Below are 27,676 nucleotides of genomic sequence, written 5' to 3'. Positions count from 1 at the left end.
TCTGAGGTAGATTGGCCCAAGATTTCTGCATGCACATGGAGAATGATACCCATCGCGGGGAAAGTGGCGGGTTTCGTGAGCAGTCTGCGCGCCAGGTTCAGATATAGCTGGTCCTTTGCTTTGATTTCTTCCGATCTTGATACGGGGCAAAGGGAATGGGTATTGAAGCTTGATCGGTTCCGCATTTTCGTGCAGTTGACTAGATACTCAGTTAGGTAGCCTTCATAGTTCAGACCTTCTCCTGTGCTTTCCATGATATGATCAAACGATGACGAAGGTTCAGCATACTCAAATGACCCCATACTGCTTATCTAGATGGGTTGGCTTAGCACCCGAATGCTAGGACCTCTCAGATAATCAGTTGAAGGATGCAAATCAGTAGTATTGACTTCCTATCAAAGTACGCAATAATTGAACCATAAGAGCGCACCAAATAGGATCTCATGGTAAAAGACGACTCAATCACAGAAAAGCCTCGAAGCATCAAGCATTGTTTTAAACAACTCAAGAACAGATATAAAACTCCAATCCAAACGGCCCGAAAGAACACCAAACCCATTGACTCCGCGCTCCACCACGCCCTCATAAATAGAACTAAAGCAGTAAAGTGAACAGGGTAAGCTGAGGGCACAGTTTAAGCCCGATTCCGCAAAATGCGGCGCCCCCCTGTTGCAGTTTCACCACCTGCCGACACGGTAGCCTTCCTGGATCCTGAAACAGTAGTCTTCTTCGCTGCAGCGGGAGCTTTAGCTCGCGCAGCAGACGCCTTCTTTGCTGCAGCGCTGGCAGTCGACGCCGTCGACGCAGTGGTCACTTTCCGCGATGAGCTCTTAGCCACGGTTGTGCCAGACGAGGTGGTTGAGGAAACGCTTCCTCTGCGATCAGTCTGGCGAGTTCCAGGCCGTGACAGGGGAGAGCGAATTGATCTCGGTCCTGCGGTGGCGGCTCTGCTGGCGGGGCGTTTGGTCTGCGAGGATGGTGGACGAGGAGGGGCAGCGCCTCGTGCTGAGCCGGGGCGGGAGGCGGCGTAGTTTCCCGTGGTAGACTTGAGAGGGCTAGAAGGTTTCAGGGGTGACATAGGACGGGAGAGGTATGTAGAGGGCTGGGCTTTCTCTGGCGAGCGTAGAAGAGGGGATTGGGGGTAGGTTCTGGAATTGGAGGACTTGGGAGAGAGAATCCTGTAGTCTGCTCCTCGGACTTCCTGAGAGACAACGCGCGAAGTACCGGCGCCGGCGGCAGGTTTGACGCGTCGCTTGGGGTTCTTGAGCACGTCAAGCTGCTCGCCTGATGCGGGGGCATTTTCTTTATCCGAGTAGATGCCGGCGGGACTAACAATACATCAGTACAACCGAAGGGTAGAAACGAAGACAACCGCGACGTACCTATGCTGCTTCCTCACTCGCCGTGGGCTCGGGCTAACGGTCGCAGCCTTCTTTCTGCCTGATGCGGAAATGGCCGTGAAGTTGCGGGACCCTTTTGCCGGGCTGCGGTATTTCCTTGGCGACGGGTTCTCGAGTTGAGCGCGGAGGGCAGCATGGTGTTTTTCGAGCAGCTCGCCCATATTTGCTTTTCGGAGGGCCACGGGGATTCGATTGACGCGTCGCTCGATTCGCGCCCGCAGGTCTTGTGCTTGGAGGGCGTATTGTGCGCGGAGCTTGCGTGCTCGTTCCGTGACTGGAAAAGTCAGCATAGATCCCAAGCGGCTATGATCATAAACACCATACGCTCAAGTTGCAGATTGTCCATCAGTGCCTGTTTCTGGCTTCGCGTAATGCGCATGCGCTTTCTGGGGGAGGCGTTTGTGGGCGTTGCGTCCTCGGCACTGGGATACGCGTCGGCCATCTCGTGGGATTTGCGTTTCGATGCGGAAGCCATTGCGAAAATAAAATAGGTCGAAGTAATCTTAGTAAACTAATAGATCAATTCTAGCGATTTTGGCGGCGTTCGACGTGATGTGGTGCTGGTCGGCGAAGGGATGGGGAGAAGAGATGGAGTTGAGTGTTTGGGGATAAACAAGCGCTGACTTAATTCGTCGTTAGCTTAGTGAGCTCAAAGCCAGTGGGTGTGACATCTCCATTTGTCGGCCCAGTTTCATCCTTCCACCATCATCAACTCTCCACCTTTTCGTTCCTCAGATAACAGCTTGCTCTATATTTAATTTCTCTTCCTTTTATCCCACCACATATTCCGCATACCTGATTGACCCGCCAAGATGTCGCTCGAAGCTACGATGATCATGTTCGTCCCCCCAGCCCGTCGCCTAGCTCCGACTCCAGGCATAGCTAACTCCTCCCAGCGTTGACAACAGCGAGAGCAGCAGAAACGGCGACTATACGTAAGATTTGAAACCCTCTTTACCTCCCTAGAGGGATATTCGTGGCTAACCGCCACAGATCGACACGATGGCAAGCCCAGATTGACGCCGTCAGCGTCATCCACACGGCCAAGATGCGCGCACACCCTCAGTCTGCCGTCGGGCTGATGAGTATGGGCGGAAAGGGCCCCGAGGTGCTGTCAACATTCACGACTGATTTCGGTGGCATTCTCGCCGGATTGCACCGCACGAAGATTCACGGCACCGCCCACTTCACGTCGAGCATACAAGTTGCGGGTGTACGTTTCTACGCTTCCAATACATACGCATGCAGTTTGCTAACATTGACGTGTTGATAGCTCGCCCTCAAACATCGCTCCGAAAAGTCGCAACGCCAACGCATTGTCGTATTCTCCTGCTCCCCCATCGCCGAAGACGAAAAGACGCTCGTGAAGCTCGCCAAGAAGATGAAGAAGAACAACGTCTCCATAGATGTTGTCGCCTTCGGTGATCTCGAATCAGACCAGACCAAGAAACTCGAAGCTTTCGTCGAAAACGTCAAAGGCGGCGACGGCTCCAACCTCGCCATCATCCCGCCCGGCCCAAACCTTCTCTCCGAGGAGCTCCAAGCCTCGCCAATCCTCGGCGGTGATGCTGGTGGCGCTGGTGGTATGGGAGGAGATGACGGCGGCGACGGCGGTGCCTTTGACTTGGATGCCGCCGCTGAGAATGACCCCGAGTTGGCCTTTGCGCTGCGTTTGTCGTTGGAAGAGGAGAAGAACCGGCAGGAGAAGGAGAAGCGGGAGCGGGAGGCGCAGGAGGGTAAGGAGAATCTGGAGGGGATTCCCGAGGAGGGTTCATCCAGCAAGAAGGATAACGAGGATCCGGATAAGATGGATACTGCTTAGAGTAAAGATTACAATTGACGTTAATACATACCCGGCGCTACCCGCTCTACCAAATCAACTGTTGTCCTATTATTGATCTAAGTAACGTAGGCAGAAGGTGGTCATGATTCATATCACAATCCGTTTGGATGGTGGTCACGCACCAATGATTACTTATCTAACATATTCAAATAGACCTCTTTCGACCCTTCATATCACCGGTTCCCAGATATTACCCTCGCACTCTAAGAAACCCCCCAAGCCCCCTATCAAACCTCTCGCATCGCACCGGCATCTCTATCTGATAGAACGGATTCTTCATGACGTAGTCCGCATACAGCTCATATATCCCCTTCATAATAACATCCACATTATCCATCAACGGGTCCGTGAACAACAGGAACTTCGTCCCCGTCAGCGTCTGAAAGCACGTCAGCCGGAACTTGTCTGTCTCCAGCGTCTCCAGCCCACTCGGCGGAATATTCGGGTTCGGGTATGTGCTGCTTGGGGGTGAGGGTGAGGAGGGGTTCGGGTTGAGCGTTGTGGTTGAGAGCGTCGATGAGTGGTTATGGCTGGGGGCTGAGGGGGTAGGCGTAGATGGTAGTGAGGGCGAGGATGTTCCGCCGGTGACGGTTGATGGTATTGAGTAGTTTGGGATCTTGGGTGTGATGGTGCGGGTTATCGCGTGGACGCTGGTGCGGCGGATTGTTAGCATGTTGCTCTTTCACTGCCATTACCCCTTGTTCGACGATGGGCGATATTATAGAGAGAGGCGCACCCATGAAACGTTCCCGCGAGAACAAGGTAGTCATTTGTCGACAGCTTGCGCAAGCCCGGTTGGAACTCGCGCTGGTAGATCAGTCCGCCGGCTTTGTTGATGATTATGAGGGAGAAGACGGGCCTTTGGTGGCATTGTCAGTCTTTATGCTAACACTGTTTCCCAAATTTGAGGTAGAGTTGAACGTACATGGTGATTTATGTATATCAAAAGCAATGAGGGGAAGAGAGAAGAGAGGACACCGGGGTGCGGTGCGGTGCGGTTCAGGGTTTCCGAGACTCGTAGGATGAGTATCGTCTTCTTCGGCTGGGAGGTGACTGATTCGGTTCCCGGGTATGGATTGACGTGAGTAAAGTGTACTATCCACGCGGCATTGGTAAGTTGGAGCTGAGAAATTGTTGTCGGAGAAAGATGAAGCGCAAATGCGGAGGTGGATTGACTTCCGAGTGCTCTTTATTCTGCACCCAATCTCCCTGGGCGGCTGGGTGGGGTATAACTATGTTAGCTTAAAGCTAGGGCGAAAATATATACATTCGAATTGTCCCATAAACTTAGCCCGCAACAACACCCGCCGTCATCGTCGTATCACTCCCTGGGAACAACTTTCCAGCCTTATCCTTCAAAAAACAATTTCCTCCCTGTCCGCCTCCAAACGATGAGGTCAAATTCGCCTCGTACGTGACGCCTTTGCACCGCGTCTTGTGCGGCTCCAAGTCGCTGTTATACTGCACACATCTATCTATGCAGTCGTCCAACGTGTACTCTGTCCAACGTGTGAGATCAGATACGTCTCCACTGCCATCTGCAGCCTCGATTCCTCTTGGCCAGTCATTGTTGCACTGGATAATGAAATTCGAGCCTACGGACGAGGTGACGAGGGTCGAGTTTGCGCCTGGGCAGGGGTTTTGGGCGACTCCAACCGTGCCGGATGTTATGGGGGCTGAGGAGGTCGTTGATGCCGTCAAGGTCGTAGACATGGACGTGGACGTTGACGGTGATGGTGATGCGCTGGCCTCAGGCGTGATAGTCTCGCGGGCACTGGAATTGGAACTGGTAGCAAGCGGACTAGAGAATTGATGAGTAGGCGAATCCAAGAGCTGCTATGCGGGCGGTTGAGCTTACTTACTTCGTGTCCGACGTCGATGTCGCAGTCGCGTGCAAAGTGTCAGCCTCGTCCGAACTCTCATCTGAGTTCTTCGAAAGCGCACCACCCACCCCTCCGCCAACAGCAGCCCCAATAACCACAAGCACGAGCAGCGCGCAAACAGACCAGAACACCACCGGACTCAGCCCGCAAATCCTTCTCTTACGTCTTCCTTCCTTGAAGGTTTCCCCTGCCTCTACCGCTTCCAGCGCAAATGTCCTTGGTGAATTGGAACGGACCGCTTCGATTGCCAGTGAGTCTGCGAGTGGCATGACCCCGACCGCTTCCTTCCCATATTCGACATCCAGGTACGGTTGTCTGTCTTGATAAGGGACGTGGACAACCTCTAGGCCGTCCCAGCTGAGCCTTGGGCCTTGTATACCGTTGGAGTTTGGGTTGCTCCCTGCAGACATGTTTGTTTGAAAAACGGCGAGTCGTCGTCCGGGCGCCAGTGACTGCAGCGGAGAATCAGTTCATTATATCTCGCGACGGCTGAGAAGGTTGCAAGTTCTCAATCGACCCCGCGCCCCTTTTCAAGTCGTGGGTGTTTGCTCCCCTTTTTACGGAGTACGCGCCGCGGGTTGATATCTGCATGGTTAGGTTTCACTTGATGATACTGTGGTACAGTTTATTATGCTGTTGCACACTATCATGTCTAGCATTGGCTGGTTCATGCGAATGTTTTAAATCCGCCTGGTTCCCTACCCAACTTGTCTTAGCGACATGAGCAATCAGAGCATAGCGAGTAATATTTAGTGAAATCAGAAAAGAAGGAAAACTACGATGGCGAGTAGGAAGAAAGGGACTTGGTTTCATTATGGTAATAGGTAGGAAAGGAGGGCTAAATATACACCAAACACCGCCTAAAGCCCAGATGAGACCCTGCATGGATTGTCTGAGAATTATTTAGATGGCACCCAGTGCCTAGGAACTAGTCTCCACGTATGTTCGCTTGCACACCTGCATATGTACTCCGTACCTACGGAGCCCTAGGAATATGCATTCCACTACCGTATATAGAAGGCCTTCTGGGAGCATAATGCATGAAGATAGTCCTCAGGCAGACAAGCGTAGAGGGCGCGGTAAGTACTCCGTTCTTTTGAGTAGCGCGAGCATAGAAACAGGCAACAGAAGAGGTATTTATATTGCATCATCTCAAATAGTACGTACAGGATATCATCGCAACGCAACGCATCACATCGTAAATCATAAGCATGCCCGCGCCGTGACCATAGCCGTATCCCACCCAACGCAGAAGCCAAACTATATCAAACACGTATTACCGATCCAACCCGCACCGAGAGAAATGCATACTAGAAATGGAAGATGAAAGACAGGACAGTGAGGCCGTAAAGAGAACCAAGAACGCAATAGAGAAACAGGAAAAAATCACTTCCCACAAAGACTCGCCAACTTCCACTCTCCATCCACGAACCTGACAACCCCATTATTCTCTGCCCACTGCCTCAGCGGGAGATCCTCCCTCTCGGGGCCTGGGTCTCTCTTCTCGAAGTGTCTAGCCACATGCTCCATGCGCTCCTTCCACGCGTTCGCACCGCGGAATTCCATGGCGCAGAACCCGCAGTGACTTAGTGTAGGCGGTTCCCGGAGTTGTCGCCAGCATCGCTTGACAACGGTGTCGAGGGAAGCTTCGAAGGTGTCCTTCTCAGCCTGAGATGTGGATGAGTCCTTGCGGGACGAAGGGTTGGGGTTGGCTGGGTTTGTGGTCCAGGGGGCGTGCATGCGGCGCTGGTGCTGGATGAAGAGGTCCTTGCGGTTGAAGTCGTTGACGAGGAGGGTTGGCCGTCGAGGTGTATGGTGGTGGGAGGGGGAGGTGGGTGTTCGCGGGTGATGCGTAGATGGCGAGTGGTTATTCAAGCTGCACCGGCCGACGTCGCATCTGTAGAAGCCCAGCTGGATGTGCTGGGAGCTCACGTGGCGCTTCCATTCGTTCTTAGAGGGGAAGGTACTTGTGCAGCCGTAGCGGGCGAAGCAGCATTCGAAGCGGCGGTCGGCTGTCTTCTTGGGTGGTTGTTTGGAGGTTGTGGCTGCTTCGGTGCGGTTCGATTTGGCGGGGGTCTTTTTGGGGGACTTGCTGGTGCGCTTCTGGACGCGGGTTCGGGTGTTATCTTTGCGGGATGAAGACTTGCGAGTGGGTTTGGAGGCTTCGCGTTCGGCGGGGTTGGTGTACTTGCTGGGTTGGTGGGGAGCTGGGGTGTATACTTGTAGGAACATGTGGTTCTGTTGAGGCATTGGGTGGGTTGACTCGGTAGGACTCATTGGTTCTTGCTTGTACAGAGTCATTGGAAACTCGGGGTATGAAGGAGAGGGCGAGCTCTCAAAGCCAGATGCGCATGACGTGGAGTCGTCATAGCTGAGAGCGGGCATGTAATTGCTCTGACAGTCCGTCTGAGGTGAGACGCTGCGTATGCTCTCGTCAAAGGGCGAAGGAGGGCACCAGTATCCCATGTCTGCAGGAGACGGGGGTGGAGGATAGCTCAATGGATCGAACGGAGGAAACGGAGCGCCCTTGACCGCGACATCCGTCGTAACGGGAACACATCCCATCATAGCATCAGGCATAGGAGCCGCCATCACATTGGCATCGTGGTGAGGATAATACTGCACATCGACCTCGTGCGCAATTGGAAGCTGGCCCGGCACGCCGTAGTGGTGGAAGTCAGAATAATTGTAGTGGTCCTCCATTGTTCAAGCACAGACAGGAGGCTGGCAGGGTCAAGTCAACAAAGGATGACAGGTACAGGAACACCACGAGGCAGGAAACAAAGCTTTAGCTTAAGCAAGAATTAGGACCAACATGATTGCAGCGGACCCATGGCGGCATTTATTCTCAACTAGGCTCACTTGTCCGCCCTCTGGTGTGGTCAACAACTGGATCAAGACACCGCGAATTGGCGAGTCTTGAATGAGCCTCACTAGCCAATGCGCACCCTCCATTACGATGAAAAGGCACAATCGGCTGGTGGATAAGGAAGTATATCCCTGTTTGGCGTCCGATACCGACAGACAGACTCCATCAACATTGCAGAACTAGGAGTGGACAGGACTAGTCAGGGCCGTTGCGCTGGAGCCACTCCTTCATTACTTTTTTGCTCCCTTATTCTGGCACGATCTCCGTTATTTGATTTTCTATCGCGCCCAAACTGGCCTAGACATTGACACATGGGCGTAAAGTTACCGATACTTGAGCGGGACAAGTGGCTGACGGGGTGCAGCGCCGCAGAGGTCGGCGTCGTGCCAGTGCAGCGTTGAAGATTTGTGGCGGCCGGGCTGAGTGCCAGTACGAAACGGTGACAATACCCAGAGCCTCAAGCTGTCCGAAATTGGTCTTAGTACTGCTGTATTATACCCCGTACGGAGTAGGCCCGCCGCCCATGGCCGCCAGCAGCGGTAAGCGTAGTGTGGGAGTCGTCATCTGCCATGCATGCACTGGTTCGTGCGCTTCTTTTTCTGGCCCCATCCCGGGGTTCCTCAATCGGCGACTGGCGAGAAGGATCCGTCGTCGGCGAATAGGACGAGAGTTGGCAGGCAGAGACTGGACGGTGTTGGCTGGATTCGGTTTGCCCTGGTGAAGGGCCCCTGCTCTGGGCCTCTGGCGTCAAGACGGCGGCAGCTTGGCGCAGATAACGAAGCGAAATAACTGGGGCACGGGGACCAACAAAGTAAGCAATCAGCGATATATGAGTGGAGCGTGATAGTCTATCAAAGTCAGGGTAGGAATGTCAAGATGAGATGGTGGTGGTGGACTGGTGGTGGAAGTCCGATCCGACCAGGACCTCGTATCGCAGCGCTTCGGCTGAGCTTGCAACTGATCCGATCGAGCAGCCGCCAAAGCAAAACCGCCATCTCCGTTCTATTTAGAGACCATCCAACTGAGGAGAGTATGATTTTATCGGTATGGTGGTTGAAAAATGATGGAATTGGAGATGGATGGACGCCAGGAGGGATGGATCATGGGCTGAGTGGCCGAGTGTTTGCCTGATCGAGGCATCCCCACGCGAGACCCCGATCCACTCCACTCCGCTCCCCTAGCGCTATGGGGCCTTGCTGTCTCTAAGATTTTGACGACATTTTCCACGCTCTCCAAGTCCAAGATCACCCTCTCTGAACCCAGAATCCCAGTCCAGTTCCAGAACATGTCTCCGGCTGTCAGAAACCGCCAAGCCGAGCCACCAGATGGTCGCTGAGTCGCTTATTCCGGTCCTCGGAATTCAACCCTGTCAAGGATAACGCATACCCGACGATCGCTATACTCATCAAAATGATGATCCTGATCCAATCCAAGAGTCTTCCCCGTCCGGTCAATCTGCAGCATCGACAGCGTCGCGAACCCGGGCTAACCACCGCACCAAACCGCAAACGAGGCCGATCTGCCTTGGGCGCAGGCGCAGTGCAGCAGTACCTAGCGCCAGGCTCGTCGCACAACATAACTAGGCGCATCACCTGAATTAAGTCCCCGAGACCTGGCACACTGCATATGCACCTTTCAGGGGCGAAACTCTCCCGAATCCGATGACACCCTCACGGCTCACGCCCTCATGCCCATGGGCAATGGTAGGGCTAGATTGCAATGGGCGCCCGGCGCAGGGCTCTGCATGGATGGGCGAAAGAGCCAGCAGAAGGAATGAAGGCTTCGTTGCAAAAGCAAAGTAAGACATCTGCAACGCCAAACCAACGGCAGCCAGGACTTTGTCGCAGCGGGCATCTTACAGCGGCTATGCTCGGCCGGTTTGAACTTTGAAGCAGAGCTAGGCTGCTAGAGCCAGACCATGCGTTTAGGTAAGGCATAGACTCGTGAGGTCGAAGTGGTCAAGTGGCAGACACACGCCTCCAGTTTAACTTCAGACCTCAATGATGCCCAACAGAGCCTTACTCTAAATGTCAGTCTGACCCTCTGACAGGTCGCCGGGAGACCCCAGATCTCTCCTTGGAGCTTGGGCTCCGGCCTGGGCCAGATTACTCGTGGCTTAGATATCTCACCAGCCACACTTTTAGAGGCCCTAAGCCCCAAGAGCCTGCAGGACGGAGTATCACTGCCATTCATGACCTCACTTGAATTAATATCCCCAGAAAGGGTAGAGTTGAGGGTTGATGTCATCGAGCATATTCAGGTAGCTCCGATCCGGATGGTGAGACGGGTTCTTTTGAGACCCCGTCAAAACTTTCGTTGAACGAACTGCTGACACTACTCCGTACTTTGCTTCGTAGATTACAGAGAAGTCAATGGCCATGCCGATCATTATTGTCAAATTCCACCATCTCTAAATTATCACGATCGACAAACTACGCCGTTGCTCCCCCAAAAAGGCGTTTGCCTGACCCATACAAGACACTGATGACACCGAACCAATCCTCTCTAGTCCGAGGCTGGCTTGTCTTGCTATTCACTGGGCCTCCAAAGGTGACTTCCGGATCTCAACATGGAAAGAACTGACAGCGCCTGCCCCGGCTGCGTGTGGCATCGGAGCATCGGCGCCATCTGAGAGCTGAATAACTCCGTCCCATCAGCAGACGCAGTGATCATTCAAAACCAACGAGCGAGGATGTCATTCATTGATAATTTCCTTACCTAGCCCAAGGGTATTGTCTTCATAGAATGCGGCGGAGAATGCAGTGGGAAATGTGTTTTTTTCTTCTTCTTGAGCATACCCTCATCGGTCCCCCAAGTCCAGCCTACACCGCAGGTGAACAGCAATGTATGTTTTCCAGGATGATGTAAGACAGGCTGATGTAGGTCGGCAGCGGAGGGTAGGAAAGCTTGTCGCATACCTAACACTGTGTTCGGTCTCTCTTCCTGCCCACTCTTTAAAAGTTGTCCAGTACCCAAACATTACCTAACCCAACCCGTCACCTCGCAATTCCCAGGAGGCCGTTGCAAGCCATCGTCAAAGTATACGGGGCTTTCAATAAACCTGAATCCGAAAACACAACGAATATCTTCATATTCCACGAGATGTACATGGCAAAACCGATAATTGGTATGGTTAGCAGTATACATCGAGAAAAGAAGATAGCACCCAGCGGCTTCAACCATCATACACGAACTGCGATATCAAGCTATGTCAAACCGAAGGGCTTTCCTAACCTGCTCTAATATGTTCTCAAGGTGGCACCGACTCACGTCAGAGTGAACAAGAAACCATGCTAACCAGTGGGTTTTCCCGGTGAGGCAAGGGTCCTCGATACGATCCCCGTCTTGATAGAACAACGTCCAGCGAACAACGTTGGCCATCAACTCAGCAGAAGATCTCTCAAGATCCTCGAACGTGACTTCCATGGTGACCTTGCCGCCCCTTTCGGCGGGTATATAGCCACTGCCCCACCAGCCCAACTGGTCGGAGAATGGCGTCGCCAGTGCGCAGAACCGATCGTTGTCGTTACATGCTGATAACAGTTGAAGTGCATAATAGTCAACGCCCGTCGAGTACATGCTTCCTTCAGCGGCCTTCGCGCCCGGAGCCCGACAGTTTACTTCAATAACCGTGACCTCAGGCGGTGGCGTGGAACAGGGTCTGCTGGCGGTTGTCAATCGTGGGAATGCCGACTTGGTGGTCCTGTAAGTGGAAGCACTATGCTGCACTCGGGCCTCACAGTGAAAAACGCCTGTATGGAACCCGAGTCGGAGCAGAAGGGAAGTCACATTGTCAGTTAGCAAGGCCAGTTCGTTGCTGGAGAGGTTGCTTGGGAACATGCTCCCGGTCTCAACCCAGGACTTTTCGCTGAACTTGGAGGGAAAGCCCTCTGCTGTGGTGGGGAGGTTATCAGAGATCTCGGTAAGAAGTACCCGCCCATTGTGAAGAACAACGTTCACGTCCACCTCGGGCCCTTCTATATAGATCTCAGCTAGAGGCTCCTTTCCCAAAGCCCTGAGTCTCCGTTCAGCAGCAATGCGCTCTTCTCCGTCTCGACACAAGAAGATGCCGAATGACCCGCTCCCACTAGAGGGCTTAACGATGGTCGGAGGGCTCTGGTCAATCGACTGCCCTATCTGGGGGAGAGGTGAGAATGCCCGTAGCAGCTCTTTGTTTACAGTCGTGGCAATTGTCTTGGAAGATTGTGTCGGAAGAGCGAGTCGCTCCGCAACCCTGGCAGTGGCCTCCAGGTAACGGTCTGCGAGAGAGGTGATTCCATCTATCGGGATTTTGTCGGCTTGAAGCGCAGCCAGAATCCTCTCCGGCAGCTCGCTGTCAATAGTCATATCCACAGGGAGGAACTCAATAGGCACGCCCAGGGCTTCGCGGCGGCGCTGGAGCCAGTGGCCAGGTTGATCAATGATAACTAGGGTCATTCTCAATCCGGCTGCTGCGCGAAACAGGCGCTCCCTCAATGCAAGATTGTAGCCGCCGTTTACCAAGGCAATGCGCCTTGGAACCGCCTCGCAATCGAGAACTAGGGGCCCCGCGAGTCTGTGGGATAGCTGGTTCAAAACACCACCTTCCTTGACCAGGTCGTGGCTCACCTTGAGCTGGATGCCGCCGATCGCGGAGGCAAACGAACGCTGCAGCCACTCGCGACTATCAGTCGTTGAGATGGACTTGATGGCTGTTTCGGGCTGATCGCGACAGAAAACCTGGATTACCTTGTCCCAACCAGCTGTTCGCAGTTGAAGTATGTCATTCCTTGCAAGGTAGCCTGCCCGTGTTGGCAGAAATAGGCAAAGAGTTGTACGGTCACCATCAACTCTTTTTGTGGAGGACCGAACGCAGTCCAGCCACCACCTAGCCCATTGTGGCATGCCAGAAGGTTGAACTTGGGCTTGACCGTCGGAAAGAGATAACTCATAGGCCACCGATTTTGCGCCAGTGTTGCAGTATTCCAGAAGCGGATGGCCATCGTCCACCTGGGGAACCTCAAGCGTGACAGTCTGGAAGTCGGTGTGATGCACAGCATACAGACCCCAAGAAGCGATCGGATTATCTGTTACAGTATCAGATAAGTAATGCAATGTGAGGACAAGCTATTACTGACCCTTGCGAGGGGCCTCTGTAGTAAGTGTAAGCACACCTGTGTTGAGTGAAGGCGACGGCATCGGCGTTATTGATCAACTTTGCGATAGGCACAATAATGGGAGAGCTAGAGATCTATGCCTTTGGCTCCCGCAGTGGATAAAAAGCTGAAAGCAATTTTACAGCCCTGACACTGTGCTCTTTCTCCTCGCGTCTCTCGTGACGTGTCCCTCTGCAAAACCAACAAATACAGGCATCAACGTCAAGGCAACTAGCACTCCGTTCACGCAAGCTATGGAATGGATTATAGAACCTGACTGTATCCGCGGTTTCTACCGTGGGAATGCTCGGCCATGCCAGTCGGAAAAGGTGAAGCTCGCGTGCTTCGATCTGGTGGGTGCATCCTCATCGTCTACGAGGACAATTCTGTATGGTAACATCCCTTGACAGGACATGACCTTGATTCGAACCAAGTCTGGAGAGATTATGCCCGTCAACGGGAAGGATTGGGCTTGGTGGAACATTATTGTGCCTCAGAAACTGCGGACACTCACCCGTCAAGGGTTGGTATGAACCATCCTAGGCAGGACAGGCAGCTCACAGGCCTGTATAGGTACCGAGTCATGATATTTACGAATCAGAACAACATCCTCCTCCAGCAGCAAAGACTTTCAAACTTCCAAAGCAAGCTCGAGGAATTGGCTACGGAGGTACAAGTGGATCAGGGTTGGATGGCAAGAGGAGACTGACATTCAATTAGCTGAACGTCCCCCTCGTGGTCTACATTGCACCCGTGATGAACCACTACCGCAAGCCGGAGATTGGGATGTGGGAATTGATGCTCCTGGAGCAAGGGATCTCCGTGGCAGAGATCGCCGATGCGTTTTACGTGGGCGATGCGGCTGGACGGGAGGACGATTGGTCTGACAGCGACAGGTATGTGGTTAGGCAGCATTTCATTCAATCGGACTGACCACATTGCAGGGTCTTTGCTCTGAATGTGGGGGTTCGCTTTCACCTTCCAGAGCACTTTTTCGAGGGATCAAGTTGAGAACAATGAATAGTTTGTGCGAAATGCTGCCAGTGTTACCCTGAGGCTGAAACACTGATAATGCATCACCTCTTGTAGTTGCGAGGCCTTCTGCCCATTTGTCTCACCAGTCCTTAGAGGTTTTGGAACTTCATATGTTTCCCATTTTCATTCACTTTCTCATTATCTCAGTTCGTAACCGCCATAGCGTGCACATTTGACTACCAACCGTGGCTTGATATCAGCAAAACAGACATGACGCCGTTATTCGTTTATATCAACGGCTACCCCGGAGTGGGCAAGCTCACTGTGGCGAAGGAACTATGGTATGTGTGATCCCCTGTACTTCGCTCAACAAGGGATCTCATTGCGTCTGCCCTGGAATCTAGTAAGCTGCTGCCAAAGGCAAAGATCCTGGACAACCACCTGCTCATCGATCCTGCTGCTGCTGTCTTCGAAAGAACCGCGGAGGAGTATCAGCCTCTTCGCCAAGTTCTGGTATGTGAATCGCTCTTCTAACTGATGCCCGCCCATTGACCTATCTGGTTGCAGCGCAGAGAGATCCTCAAATCGCTTGCGACTGCTACGACAACCCGGGAGACATCCTGGATTTTCACGGACCAGCAATCCTCGAGTGCCTTGGGAAGTGCATCCGCCAAGGACTATCAACAAGCAGCAGCTGTCCGCGGGGCCCCTTTTATCTCGGTTGTGTTGAATTGCGATCTTGATGAAAATCTGCAGCGGGCTGTTGGGGGGGATCGAGGGGCTGGCTCTAATACAAAGCTGACAGACCCTGCCATTCTACGACACATCAGACAGAGCGAGGACATATTCCGCTTCAAAGACCAAAACGAGCTGGTACTTGATGTCACTCATCTCCCTGCATCAGAGGCTGCCCGAAAGATCCACGAACATATCAGTAAGTCTCTTCCTACAAACACTGCATGGTATGGAAAGGTGCTTACCATGGACTCCGTGTTGTAGGAAGCGTCCAGACCACACATGCAACTGAATGCATGCAGTTGCAGCCCACCAAGACCTTTGCCGATCTTCAAGGCTTCAAGCAAGAGTTTGTCGCAGACATAAAACGTGGGCTCCCTGATCGAACTGTACGGCTTCTATGCTGGCTGTTGAGCCGCCCTCGGGACCATGGCGGCCTGGTCTTCCTCTCCGTCGGCGATAGCACAGGGACCATTCAGGTAGTGGCCAACTCTGCCGCGCTGGATAAAGGGTCTGAGTTGGGCACGCTTAAGCCAGAATCTAGTTTGATGGTTCATGGTCGCCTTACACCAGACCGTGAGGGAACGATGGAGATATCCGCCGACAAGATCTACATCATATCGAAGGCGACTGGCACCATTCATCCTAACATTCGCAGAGCAAGTCCGAAGCTTCTTGAAGCACAATCCATGAACCACCTGCTGACGAACAGGCACCTTTACCTTCGAAATCCCCTGATCATGGCGCTCAATGTCTATCGGTCACAGCTTTTGACAGCTGTCCATGAGTGGTTCAAGAAACACCAGTTCATTGACGTCAGTGCCCCCCTACTTACGAGATCGATCCTGTACGAGCCAAAGTCTGCTATTCAAATTACCGGCTCCAAGAACGATAAGCCCGTTTTCCTGTCTCAATGCGCCGGCTTCTACCTCGAGGCCGCTGCCCATGCCCATGAGCGCGTATACAATCTCGGCCCAAGCTTTCGAAGCGAGAGTCGAACCAACCGTCATCTCATGGAGTACTGGCATATCAAGGCTGAGCTCTGCTCGGGCTCTATGGACGACATCATCCAGCTTGTCGAGATCTTCCTGCACGACATATTCCATTCCGCCCTGCAAAGCACGCAGGATGTGACACGGCTTCTCGGCACAGAGTACCCGACTATCCAAATCCCATTCATGCGTATAACATACAGAGAGGCGCTGGCACTGCTGAAGACAAAAGGCCTTGATCTGGCGTTTGGGGACAACATTTGCAGGAAAGCGGAGATCCTCCTTACGAGTCACTTCGGCGGGCCTGTCTGGCTGACGCACAAACCGCGCAGCCTGGAACCCTTTCCTTATTCCCTCTGCCCCGACGACCCGGAGCTCACAATGACTGCCGATCTCATTTCCTCCGCTGGGTTTGGTGAGATATGCGGCGTGGCGGAAAAGTCCTTCACGCGAGAGGACCTTGAGACTCGGTTGGAGGAGAAGGGGAAGTCCGCGGCGCATGAGATGTATGGGTGGGTGCTTCAGAGCAGGGACTTCGGCATGGCGCCTCATACGGCGTTCGGCATGGGGTTTGAGCGAGTGCTAAGGTGGTTCTGTGGTGCTCCTCATGTCAAAGACATGATTCCTTTCCCCCGGGTTTTCGGTCGGGACCCTACACCATGAGCTGTATCTTGTTGGGTCGTAGTGACAAGTGACAACTTCCCATACATAGCTTAGCTTGACAAATACTATGAACGGTTTGGTTTCATTGGAACTATTCTCCTTGCGGCTTCATTGTTCTATAGACTGATTATCCACCTATTTGGAGGACTGCGAAGAAAGTAGGGTAGGTAGTGTCCACGCTGACCTGTATTCTCCATCTCATCCACTTCTTTTCTGTTCAGGTGCTTTAAAATCTTGTTGATTGTTGTTCTGCTGACACGGTGAGAATAAAATCAAGTATTTATGCCTATAGGTAAGTCCAAAATGTGGTCCGGTCTTACTTGGGAGCCGCTTGAGCACAGGCGGAGGAAGTAAGCCCAGCGAGTCCATTATATGACAAAGATTGGTATTTTCTTATGTACAGCCATTTTCTGATCACATACTTATCAGATCCAACAGATCTTTATCCATCTATCGCTGATGCCTGTTATCATTGCCAATATCGTGCGGATTCCCTCCGCAGTTGGAGCCGCCGTCCCCGCAGTGCGCCCTGCGTTCCAAAGTCAAACAACGACTATCAGAGGACCTAGTGCCATCCCCCGCATTTCCAAGCTGATCTTCATCCTCAAAAGACAAGGATGTCGGGTCTATTTCCGCTAGTGAGGACCAGGTGGCGTCGAGATGCGATCATCGTTGGTGAGACTGAGATAGGGCTTGGAGGTGCTCGGAATTCCCACAGCAGTTCCGATATCACTTATCACGTATCTCTCTATCAACATGCTCACCTTCCCCGACAATTATGTAACTGTTCCGACGGCGAGCTGACGCTTTGATTCTGGCTTTAACAGCCGTCGGTCCCCATGCCGTCTTTGGGCCGACTCTGGGCTTAACCGTGGGTGAAGCCGATGCCTCGTCGTTGATCCTCCCATACTACCACAAAGACCATGGAAGCAGTCCAGGAGTCCAAAGCCTCAACCTTCAAAGCCGACCATGGAGACCCATCTGTTTATGACGCCGAGATGGCGAAAGGCGAAGTGGGCATCGCAGACCAGCTTGAGATGCCCATGAAGCGCAAGTTCAACATCCTCAGCATCGTCGCCGTGGGCTACAACATCTCAAACAGCTGGGTTGCTATTGCCGCCAGCTTTGCCATTGCCATCCAGTCGGGCGGTGCCTTGTCTCTCCTTTACGGCATCATTGTTGTTACCTTTGCCATGCTCTGCACGGGCGTGACGTTGGCTGAACTGGCCAGTGTCTATCCCACCGCCGGTGGACAGTACCACTTCACCTCCATCTTGGCCTCTCGCCGATGGAGTCGAGGCTTGTCATACCTCAGTGGCCTCGCGGCTATATTCTCATGGATCTGCCTGGGGGCGTCCATCGGCTTGTCTGGCGTGAACGCTTTGATGGCAATCATCATTCGCTGGCAACCGGGGTATCAGCCTCAGTCGTGGCATTACTTTCTTGTCTACCAGCTGTTCAATATACTCGTGGTCCTTTACAATACTTTCTTGGTTAACAGAACGCTCTGGATGTACAATATTGGATGTAAGTCAGCCTCCGAAGTGTCAAGGTAGACGCCACTAATGACTGTGCCTTCTCTAGTCGCCCTCTCGATATCCACATTTATTGTCATTACAGTTGCCTGTCCCGCTCGCTCGGACGTGCAAATCGACTCGAACGAAGTCTGGGGCATACTCACCAACGGGTCCGGTGGCTGGCCGGACGGCATCTCATTCCTCACCGGCCTCTCAACACCCCAGTTCATGCTCTCCGGACTCGACGCAACCCTCCATCTTGCAGAAGAGTGTCTTGACCCCGAACACGTCGTGCCAAAGGCTGTGCTGGTCACCGTCCTCGTGGGATTCCTGACGGCGTTTCCCTTCGCCATCGGCATCATCTACAGCTACCGTAACGTTGCGGAGTCGTTGTCCACCAACACTGGGTGAGCCATATCATCAACCTACATCAATCGGTAGCCTAATCTAACCATCCGTCTCCTTAGATTCCCCATCTACTACATCTGGGAAAAAGCCACTCACTCCCCCGCCGCCGCAACCGTCTTCATGGCCTCGCTATTTGTCGTTTCCTGCGTTGCCTTCAACGCCGTCCACCAAACAGCCTCCCGCCTTACCTGGTCCTTTGCTCGCGACGATGCCCTGTTCTACTCGAAGAAGCTCTCGTCCATCCATCCCACCCTCGGCGTCCCAGTCTACGCACTGATCCTCGACGGCGTCCTCGTCTTCCTCGTGGGGATTGTATACGTGTGCTCATCAACCGGTCCGTATACTCTTCTTCTCTCTCAAGTCCAACCAGACTAACAGCCAAGCTAGCATTCAACTCCTTCATCAGCACCACCGTGATCGTCGCCCAAATCTCCTTCGCCATCCCCGCCGTCCTTCTCATCCTCCGCCGCCGGTCAACGCACTTCCTACCGGAATCTCGACCCTTCAGAGTCTCTAATGTACTGGGCTATGTTTGCAACGTCGTGTGCATTATCTGGGCACTTATCTTGACTGTCTTCTTTTGCTTCCCTACTGTGCTTCCCGTAACGGGCGGGAATATGAGTGAGTTGCCTTTTCTTATATTGTTGTTTACTTGGGTAGACAGCAGGCTGACCAGTGGTATTGTAGATTATGCATCTGTCGTTCTAGCCGTAATGCTGATCGTCGGCGTCGCGAACTGGTTTGCGTATGCAAGGGGCCATTATCATGGGCCTAGGTTGGAGATGTAGACTATCTTGTCTTTTCAGTTTGTCTATATATGGCCACGTGAATAACATGCTATACTCTATTATTTGCGGAAAATAGTTCCTGTTTATTGGCCGCGGTCTACGGAGTAGTCTGTTTGCGATGCGGGATACCCTCCGCCCCCGAACCCTTCCCTCCACTCCAGCTTACCGCTACTCCAGGCTTGGACCATACCGAGATCCAAGCGGCTCACGTCATTTTCAGCCGTAGCTTGGCCCAGCTACCAGCTGCTCGCAGGTAAGCACATACCCGTAACTTGGAGTGTACAAAGTAAGCGAAGCCGAGCTCGTGCAAATCATCAAGAATTATAGAATAAGCGAGCCCTTACAGCCATGGCTTATGGGTGGATCCCTGCTCACCCGTAGGCCGTGCCAGACCATGTATTAGCGTTGTGGCCAATGTCAGATCAGGGTTTGCCTACCATGCCCTCGGGACCTTGGTTGGGGCACGAAATGGAACTGATGGTGACAGCCGGGCGAAGCATAGCGGCCGGCCATGGTCTGAGCTTGGCCGCCTTACCTTCTAAGACATACATACCGTACTCCCAACACCGGTATCCAGCTTCAGCAATGTTAGGCAGGACTGATCGTTGCCCATAGCGAGCAGAAGATGACGAGCAGACCACTGCTCATTGGATCTGACTAACGCAATGAATGTATTCGCTTCATTAGCGTGATCCAGTATCGTCCATGTATCTACGGGGATCGATCGTGAAGAGTACGATGCTGCTGCGGCTTGTGTTTTGGACGGACTCGATCTTCATGTCTATATTCGGCGAGGGACCCGGATCCGGTAAGATGTTCTGCGAGCTAAGGGCAGGGATCCTACTGGGGCACGGAGGAAAAGTACATGGTCAAACTGGGTTCCTGCAGAGGGACTGATAGGAGTTCTCGGTGGATTGCTGTCGCTGGTGTTGGTGGTAATGATAGGCTCCGGATGCCTGGTTTGCGTGTCTCTGTCCGGCCATGGTCGATTGATCATTGTATTGGGGGTCTCAAAACAATCCTGTGCGTGCCTTTCTTAGGGCTGGACCTCCTGAAGCAATTGGCCGCCCGTTCGACCGCTCGAATTGACAAATGAGATAAAGCTGAAAGCTTCGTCTGTAGGGTCGAGTACGGTCCAGATCTCTAGCGGGATCGTGACCAGGAGTAGGCTGCTGCATGGTTCAGTTTCATAAACGGCTTCAACCGTGATTTCGGCGCTGAGGACGCCGGGGGGGATATTCCTGGACAATAGCCACTGTTTCCACGCAGCAAGGCTTGGATTGTCGTCTGCAATATGGACGGCCAAAAGTACTTTGTGTTTCTTTTGAGATTTCGGTTTTGATTCCTTGGTGTCCCCGAGTGCGGTTTTGGTCATGGGGTTGGGGACGGTCTCCGTGACGAGTTTCTCAAGAACAATACTTGGTGAGTTTCTCTTCGCAATGTGCAGCGGGCTTGCGGCAACTTCGTGTTGCGAGGAGTTCCTGTAGAGTATCGCGAAGAGATTTGCGATGGTGCACGGGGCTCCCTTTAGATCATCGAGGGTGTCGATGAGGGCCTGCGTAAAGGAAAATTTCGGATCCGCGCCCGCAGTCTGTTCGAAAACAGAAGCACAGAGCATCTCTGCGCCATCGTAAAGTGCACCAGGTCCAGAGCCCGCGGAGCAACAATCGAATATGTAGCATAGATCGCCTGTTCCATACTCGCAAATCGCTTTCATTCCGTTCCAATCTAGACTCGGACCAGTTAGATTCCCGGAGTTGTCGACTTGTCCTCTGATTCCCCACAGACGTCAGCTTGATATGGATATCCACTAGGAGATATACTCGGGAAACTCACGCGAAATACCAGTGAAGATCCGTTGGGCCGGCTGCGGATGCGTGCCCTGAATATATAACAATGCGTAGAGCCTGTTCTCCTTCATGCTTGCTTGTCCACGACACCAACTTCTCGGTGAGATTCTTTTGGGGTCTGTCTTCTGGTATTTCGAAGGATTCAACATCATAGCCATATTGGTTCTTGAAGATGTCGAGTAAGGCCTTTTCCAAGGGCAGAACCCCCAAGTCATCGTTTTCCCAATGCATTGCGATTACTGAGACCTGGTCGTAGTAGCCCGTCCTCGAGGGAAGACATCTTTGAATTGCGGCTTCGAGATCAGACGCAAATCCCCTAAGCCTTTTTGTGGCTTTAGCCACCCGAAAGGCGTCCTTTGGCTTGGAGGAACGAGACATTGAGATCGTGGCGGATACGAGTGTGAGACATTAGGAGAGTGAGTCGGAAAGGGAGAGAGAGAGAACTTTCGCTTGGAGACAAGGTGAACCAGATAGGGAAGATGTGGAATGGACCGTGGACGGTGGTTGAGTAACACTCGGAGCGAAGTTCAAGAACAATAGGTCCGGAAACAATGGTTGACTAACAGAAACTCTACAAAGCTTTGAACAGCGCCTCCAGTCTCTCTTTTCCTTCCCACTCTTATCGCATGCAGTTATAGAATACTCAAATTGGAACAAGGATTCATAGATGACACTGTAAACAGTTTCTGAGTAAGTCATTTGATACTATCATATAATCATACTGGTATCTGTGGCCTGAGGGGAGTATTCCAAAAGAGGCTAGCCCGGATCGGGATGGTGGAACCACCAGCCGACTGGATACGAAATACGAGTACGACCGAGTGACTTGCAGCAGCCTTCGGGCGGAGAAACGCCCGTTCTTCTCTTTGGCATGAACAGGTGCTATTATCTTCTATTCTGGCCGCATCCATTATCTGTGTCGAGGATAAAGATGCCACAAGGATCATAGTAATGAATCATGATATCAGACTAGACCCTTAGGGATCCACTGCGGTCAGCCCCGGATTCTCCATCACGATCGCACTAAGCGACCGATCCAATGCTGGGGCGGACCCAGCGTAGAACTCCGGAGTAAGAACTTACTCCGTAATGCCCTACAGCTGGACTGCAGCCGCACTTGGAATTCTCCTAGCAGAATCCCTTTTGGCCGTGGTGCTGACGCCAAGTATGACCTCGCGAGAACATGGCATTGCGATTGTTCCCAAGGTTCTGAATCTGTAGCCGACCGGGGGCCTGGCCATTCTTGATTTCCTTGTCCCTGTTTGTGAGAGTCACTTGGCCGACACATTCGGATGCTCTCTTCCCGGCATCCGTCCTCGCTTCTTATTTGACTTTGTCTCGGCTGTGTTCTTTCCTTCCCTGATGTCTCGTGGGCTGACTCCCAGCGTTCGCTACTTAATCCATCGGTCTTTCCTTCTCGAAACCGCCCTTGACTTGACTGTCCCTACTCGACTCATCCGGAGCATGTCGGTGGTTTCTTGACAGCTTAACCTCACGCGATGTCAGTCCATCCGTTGCCTCCAGCGCCTTTCGGGGGCGTTGTCCCTGTCGGCACGACACAGCAGGCCTCGGACGTCATCAGCAGGGTTACAGAAGAGAACGGCGCGTCAAGCTCATCTGCAGAGAAAGCAGAGAGCTCCGACATCACATGCGCCAGTTCGGAGAAACACATCAAACACGTCAACAATGACATTGACCAGGAAAGTGAAAAGAAGATAACTGCCCTCGCGCGGAACTTATCCCGTCTATCGCAAAAGAGCAGCGCCGTGGACGGCACCAACACCTTCCTCGACCCCTCAAGCGACCCCCAGCTCGATCCAAACTCCGGCCGATTCAACGCTCGCAAGTGGACGAAGAACTTCCTCTCAGTTGCCAACCGTGATCCAGACCGCTACCCCCGCCGCACTGCCGGTGTCTCCTTTCGCAATCTAAGTGCCTTTGGCTATGGAACGGCCGCCGATTACCAGATGGATGTTGCGAATATGTGGCTGAAGGGCTACGGCTGGATTCGTCGGAAGCTGGGCTTCGGGAATAGAGTCCGCATTGACATTTTGCGCGACTTTGAGGGTTTCGTTCGGAGTGGTGAGATGTTGGTCGCGCTCGGGCGACCCGGCAGGTAACACAGCGCTGGCCCGTCACAAAATCCCCGATCTGTGCTTACTTTTTCTTGTTCTACAGTGGCTGTTCTACGTTTCTGAAAACGATCGCCGGCGAGACTCATGGCCTTTGGCTTGACGATGGAGCGGACATACAATACCAGGGGATTTCGTGGGATGAGATGCACAGTCGGTTCCGGGGGGAGGTCATCTATCAGGCTGAAACCGAGATACATTTTCCCAATCTGACTGCTGGCGAGACGCTTATGTTTGCTGCCCGAGCGCGTACTCCAGCCAACCGTTTTCCTGGTGTAACGAGAGATCAGTACGCTTGTCATATGCGCGATGTCACCATGGCGATGTTGGGCCTGAGTCACACGATGAACACGATGATCGGGAATGAATATATACGAGGCGTGTCCGGTGGAGAACGAAAGAGAGTCAGTATTGCAGAGACGGCTCTTTGTGGTTGTCCGTTGCAGTGTTGGGATAATTCGACCAGAGGTCTCGACAGTTCAACTGCTCTGGTAAGTGATTGCTCCGTCTATTCTTCAGCCCTTCTAACTCAGGAAGGAATTTGTCCGAAACCTTCGCCTTTCCACGGAGTATACCGGCTCCACGGCTATTGTTGCTATCTACCAGGCGAGTCAGGCGATCTACGATGTGTTTGACAAAGCGATCGTCCTGTATGAAGGCCGGCAAATATACTTTGGGAATGCTCTCGATGCCCGGCGCTTCTTCATCGAGATGGGATTCGAATGCCCTGACAGGCAGACTACCGCCGATTTCCTGACGTCTCTGACTAGTCCCACTGAGCGTCTTGTGCGAGAGGGCTCTGAGCATCTTGTTCCCCGAACACCCGATGAGTTCGCAGAACGGTGGAAACAGAGCGCGGAGCGTCGGAAGTTACTTGATGAAATTGAGGCTTTCCAGAATGAATTTCCCGTCGGCGGCAGCAAGTACGAAGAGTTTAGTCGTTCTCGCGCAGCAGAAAAGGCTAAAAGCACCCGTGCCAGCTCGCCATATACCCTCTCCTACCCGATGCAGATCCGCCTATGCCTGTATAGAGGCTTCCTTCGTTTGAAGGGTGATATGAGCATGACCCTTGCCACAACGATTGGCAACAGTATCTTGGCGCTGATCATCTCAAGCATCTTCTACAACATGAATGGTACAACCGAGAAGTTCTTCGCCCGTGGGGCGCTTTTATTCTTTGCCATTCTGCTCAATGCATTTTCAAGCGCATTGGAAATCCTAACGCTCTGGCAACAGAGACCAATTGTGGAGAAACACTTCAAGTACGCTTTGTATCATCCGTCCGCAGAAGCGATCAGCTCGATGATTGTCGACTTGCCGGCTAAGATTCTCGTTTCGATTGTTTTCAACATCATCCTCTACTTCATGACAAACCTTCGTCGAACCGCAGGTCACTTCTTCATATTCTACCTGTTTTCCTTCACGACGACACTCGTCATGTCGAACGTCTTCCGCTGGACTGGTGCGATCTCTCGGTCCATGGAGCAGGCAATGGTTCCCTCGTCAATCGTTATGCTGATTCTCGTCATTTACACTGGGTTCACAATTCCTGTGCGCAATATGCACCCCTGGTTTAGATGGCTCAACTATCTCAATCCCATTGGTGTAAGTCTCTCTCACGAAACCTTAGGTAGCTACTAATCAATTTTCAGTACGCGTTTGAGTCACTTATGGTCAACGAATTCAGTCACCGGAGATTCGAGTGTGCCTTATACGTTCCTAGTGGGGATGAATATAACGATGTCCCTCCCCAATCGAGGATTTGCTCTGGTAATGGAGCTGTAGCCGGGGAAAACTTCATCGATGGTGACAAATACTTGAATACCCAATTCGAGTATTATTACTCCCATCTCTGGAGGAACTACGGCATTTTATTAGGCTTCATGTTCTTCTTTTTGGCGGCCTATATTATCTCCAGTGAGTTCGTTCGCGCGAAGCCTTCCAAGGGAGAGATTCTTGTCTTCCCAAGAGGCAAAATTCCGGCTTTCGCGAAGCAAGTTCGACGGGATGAAGAGGAAGCCCCTACAACGGACAAGCCGAAGCTTGAAGGTGAGAAGGGTGATGCTCATGTCGGAGCTATCAAGAAGCAAACTGCTATTTTCCATTGGCAGGACGTGTGCTACGATATCAAAATCAAAGGTGAGAATCGGCGTATCCTTGACCATATCGATGGCTGGGTACGGCCAAAAACCTTGACGGCATTAATGGGCGTTACTGGAGCTGGCAAGACTTCGTTACTAGATGTCCTAGCTGACCGCGTTACTATGGGCGTCATTACTGGGGACATGTTGGTAGACGGACGCTTGCGGGATGACTCGTTCCAACGCAAGACAGGTTATGTCCAACAGCAAGACCTGCACCTCGAGACCAGCACTGTTCGTGAGGCGCTGATCTTTAGTGCGATGCTTCGCCAGCCGGCCAGCACCTCGCGAAAGGAAAAGTTGGCTTATGTGGAAGAGGTCATTAAGATGCTTTGTATGGAGGAGTACGCAGAAGCCGTTGTTGGTATCTTGGGTGAGGGCTTGAACGTGGAACAGAGAAAGCGCCTTACTATTGGAGTGGAACTTGCAGCCAAACCAGATCTTCTTCTCTTTTTTGATGAGCCAACATCGGGCCTAGACAGTCAAACAGCGTGGTCTATTTGCTCCTTGATGAGGAAGCTAGCAGACCATGGTCAGGCGATCTTGTGTACAATTCACCAACCGTCCGCAATCCTGATGCAGCAGTTTGACCGGCTTCTATTCTTGGCGAAGGGTGGAAAAACAATATACTTTGGAGAGCTTGGAGAGAACATGGGGACTTTGATTGAATACTTCGAGAAGAAGGGCTCCGCTCCTTGTCCCAAGACTGCCAATCCCGCCGAATGGATGTTGGAGATCATCGGTGCGGCTCCAGGGTCTCATGCCGACAGGGACTGGTCTGAAGTTTGGAACCATAGCCCTGAACGCGATCAGGTACGTCAGGAATTGGCACAGATGAAGGCAGAGCTTTCGCAGAAGCCAGCACCTCCGAGGACGCCTGAGTATGAAGAGTTTGCAATGCCCCTCTGGTCGCAGTTTCTCATCTGCCTCCAACGAGTGTTTCAGCAATACTGGCGTAGTCCGTCCTACATCTACTCCAAGGCCGCCATGTGTGTCATTCCGGTATGTTTTCCTAGGCGCCCCTGCGCGTGCAACATTACTGACGAAATAGCCCTTTTTCATCGGATTCACGTTCTGGAGAGAACCACTCAGTTTACAAGGCATGCAAAACCAAATGTTCGCTATCTTTATGCTACTCGTTATCTTTCCCAACTTGGTCCAACAGATGATGCCGTACTTTACGAGGCAACGCGCTCTGTATGAAGTACGGGAGCGGCCGTCCAAAGCGTACTCGTGGAAAGCCTTCATGATGGCCAGCATTATCGTGGAGCTTCCTTGGAATATTCTGATGGCTGTCCCGGCGTACTTCTGCTGGTACTATCCCATCGGACTTTACCGCAACGCAGGGCCTGGCGAGACGGTCGAGCGAGGCGGCACAATGTTCCTCTTGATTTTGATCTTCATGTTGTTCACATCAACCTTCAGCTCCATGATCATTGCTGGAATCGAGCATCCAGATACGGGTAGTAACATCGCTCAGCTGTTGTTCACGCTATGTCTCATTTTCAACGGGTAAGCCGGCTTTCCGTATACTACCCATTACCACCGCCACATACATGCTAACAGTGATCTCAGTGTACTTGCATCACCGGACGCCATGCCTAGGTTCTGGATTTTTATGTACAGATGCTCCCCGTTTACCTACCTCGTAGGGAACGTATTGTCGACCGGCCTATCTGGTGCCGAGGTGAATTGCTCAGACATCGAGATCCTCAAATTCCCGCCACCCGACGGACAAAACTGCACCTCGTATCTCGGCCCCTACGCCGATACAACGGGAGCGAAGATCCTCAGCCCGGCTGCCAATGGCGACTGCCGGCTCTGCGCGATTTCCTCAACGGACCAGTTTTTGGCTGCGCTCAATATCTACCCCGACGACGTCTGGCGCAACGTCGGGATCCTGTTCATCTACATCGTCTTTAATGCATTCGCCGCTGTCTTCTTGTATTGGTTGATTCGCGTGCCGAAGAAGAAGTCGCAGCAAGTGGAGAAGAAGTGAGTTGGCTGTGCTAGGGGTTGTCCTGAATGAGTTGGTGTCGTGTCTTGAGTATGGGCTTTTATGGTCCACTATCGACGTGTCTTATCTCACTGCATGTTAGATCATGTATTTCGCTCAACCCGATATCTTAATTTTATCAGCCATTGATCTCTCGTAAGGTTTTAAATCTCGTCCGTAATGCTGAACTTATGCGCTGTAGCTTGATAAATGTGGCCGGCTGCCTGTAGCCCTCGTAAGGAAACCAACTGGAGTACGAGTGACGATGTATGGTTCCGATGAAGCGGCCTCGATTTGAGTACGGCCAGGGAGACAAATTTGCTCCTACTATGTCGGAAAAGGTCAATGT

The 27,676-nt window shown here is 52.5% G+C and overlaps 9 protein-coding genes across 9 annotated transcripts; 4 read left to right on the top strand and 5 right to left on the bottom strand.

Moving 5' to 3' along the window:
• Positions 1 to 634: 634 nt before the first annotated feature.
• DSM5745_07216 (uncharacterized protein) lies at positions 635 to 1,875 on the bottom strand (the record flags this gene model as incomplete). The annotated part of the gene is made up of 3 exons (XM_026749232.1): positions 635 to 1,328; positions 1,383 to 1,674; positions 1,725 to 1,875. 3 exons carry the CDS (start codon positions 1,873 to 1,875, stop codon positions 635 to 637), a joined length of 1,137 nt encoding a protein of 378 aa, XP_026602322.1.
• Positions 1,876 to 2,212: 337 nt separating this feature from the next.
• On the top strand, positions 2,213 to 3,222 carry DSM5745_07215 (proteasome regulatory particle base subunit RPN10; the record flags this gene model as incomplete). Its single annotated transcript, XM_026749231.1, has 4 exons — positions 2,213 to 2,238; positions 2,297 to 2,335; positions 2,394 to 2,613; positions 2,674 to 3,222. The coding sequence occupies 4 exons, from the start codon at positions 2,213 to 2,215 to the stop codon at positions 3,220 to 3,222; spliced, it is 834 nt and encodes a 277-aa protein (XP_026602321.1).
• Positions 3,223 to 4,530: 1,308 nt separating this feature from the next.
• On the bottom strand, positions 4,531 to 5,536 carry DSM5745_07214 (uncharacterized protein; the record flags this gene model as incomplete). The annotated part of the gene is made up of 2 exons (XM_026749230.1): positions 4,531 to 5,044; positions 5,106 to 5,536. 2 exons carry the CDS (start codon positions 5,534 to 5,536, stop codon positions 4,531 to 4,533), a joined length of 945 nt encoding a protein of 314 aa, XP_026602320.1.
• A 976-nt stretch (positions 5,537 to 6,512) lies between these two features.
• DSM5745_07213 (putative C2H2 finger domain protein) lies at positions 6,513 to 7,829 on the bottom strand (the record flags this gene model as incomplete). The annotated part of the gene is made up of 1 exon (XM_026749229.1): positions 6,513 to 7,829. The coding sequence occupies one exon, from the start codon at positions 7,827 to 7,829 to the stop codon at positions 6,513 to 6,515; it is 1,317 nt and encodes a 438-aa protein (XP_026602319.1).
• A 3,367-nt stretch (positions 7,830 to 11,196) lies between these two features.
• Positions 11,197 to 13,173, bottom strand: DSM5745_07212 (uncharacterized protein; the record flags this gene model as incomplete). Its single annotated transcript, XM_026749228.1, has 2 exons — positions 11,197 to 13,061; positions 13,113 to 13,173. The coding sequence occupies 2 exons, from the start codon at positions 13,171 to 13,173 to the stop codon at positions 11,197 to 11,199; spliced, it is 1,926 nt and encodes a 641-aa protein (XP_026602318.1).
• Positions 13,174 to 13,543: 370 nt separating this feature from the next.
• DSM5745_07211 (uncharacterized protein) lies at positions 13,544 to 16,495 on the top strand (the record flags this gene model as incomplete). The annotated part of the gene is made up of 8 exons (XM_026749227.1): positions 13,544 to 13,653; positions 13,704 to 13,800; positions 13,851 to 14,026; positions 14,075 to 14,096; positions 14,259 to 14,446; positions 14,510 to 14,618; positions 14,673 to 15,039; positions 15,105 to 16,495. 8 exons carry the CDS (start codon positions 13,544 to 13,546, stop codon positions 16,493 to 16,495), a joined length of 2,460 nt encoding a protein of 819 aa, XP_026602317.1.
• A 923-nt stretch (positions 16,496 to 17,418) lies between these two features.
• DSM5745_07210 (putative choline transport protein) lies at positions 17,419 to 19,208 on the top strand (the record flags this gene model as incomplete). The annotated part of the gene is made up of 5 exons (XM_026749226.1): positions 17,419 to 18,022; positions 18,080 to 18,419; positions 18,480 to 18,754; positions 18,808 to 19,041; positions 19,108 to 19,208. The coding sequence occupies 5 exons, from the start codon at positions 17,419 to 17,421 to the stop codon at positions 19,206 to 19,208; spliced, it is 1,554 nt and encodes a 517-aa protein (XP_026602316.1).
• Positions 19,209 to 20,244: 1,036 nt separating this feature from the next.
• DSM5745_07209 (uncharacterized protein) lies at positions 20,245 to 21,436 on the bottom strand (the record flags this gene model as incomplete). Its single annotated transcript, XM_026749225.1, has 2 exons — positions 20,245 to 20,980; positions 21,045 to 21,436. The coding sequence occupies 2 exons, from the start codon at positions 21,434 to 21,436 to the stop codon at positions 20,245 to 20,247; spliced, it is 1,128 nt and encodes a 375-aa protein (XP_026602315.1).
• A 1,121-nt stretch (positions 21,437 to 22,557) lies between these two features.
• Positions 22,558 to 27,330, top strand: DSM5745_07208 (pleiotropic drug resistance family ABC transporter; the record flags this gene model as incomplete). The annotated part of the gene is made up of 6 exons (XM_026749224.1): positions 22,558 to 23,174; positions 23,237 to 23,681; positions 23,728 to 24,795; positions 24,843 to 26,333; positions 26,383 to 26,843; positions 26,907 to 27,330. The coding sequence occupies 6 exons, from the start codon at positions 22,558 to 22,560 to the stop codon at positions 27,328 to 27,330; spliced, it is 4,506 nt and encodes a 1,501-aa protein (XP_026602314.1).
• Between the last annotated feature and the right edge of the window lie 346 nt (positions 27,331 to 27,676).

Source organism: Aspergillus mulundensis (genome assembly GCF_003369625.1).
Source record: "Aspergillus mulundensis strain DSM 5745 chromosome Unknown scaffold_7, whole genome shotgun sequence".
Taxonomy (NCBI): Eukaryota; Fungi; Ascomycota; class Eurotiomycetes; order Eurotiales; family Aspergillaceae; genus Aspergillus; species Aspergillus mulundensis.
Note: the sequence above shows the minus strand (reverse complement) of the source record. Positions and strands in the feature narration are given on the sequence as shown.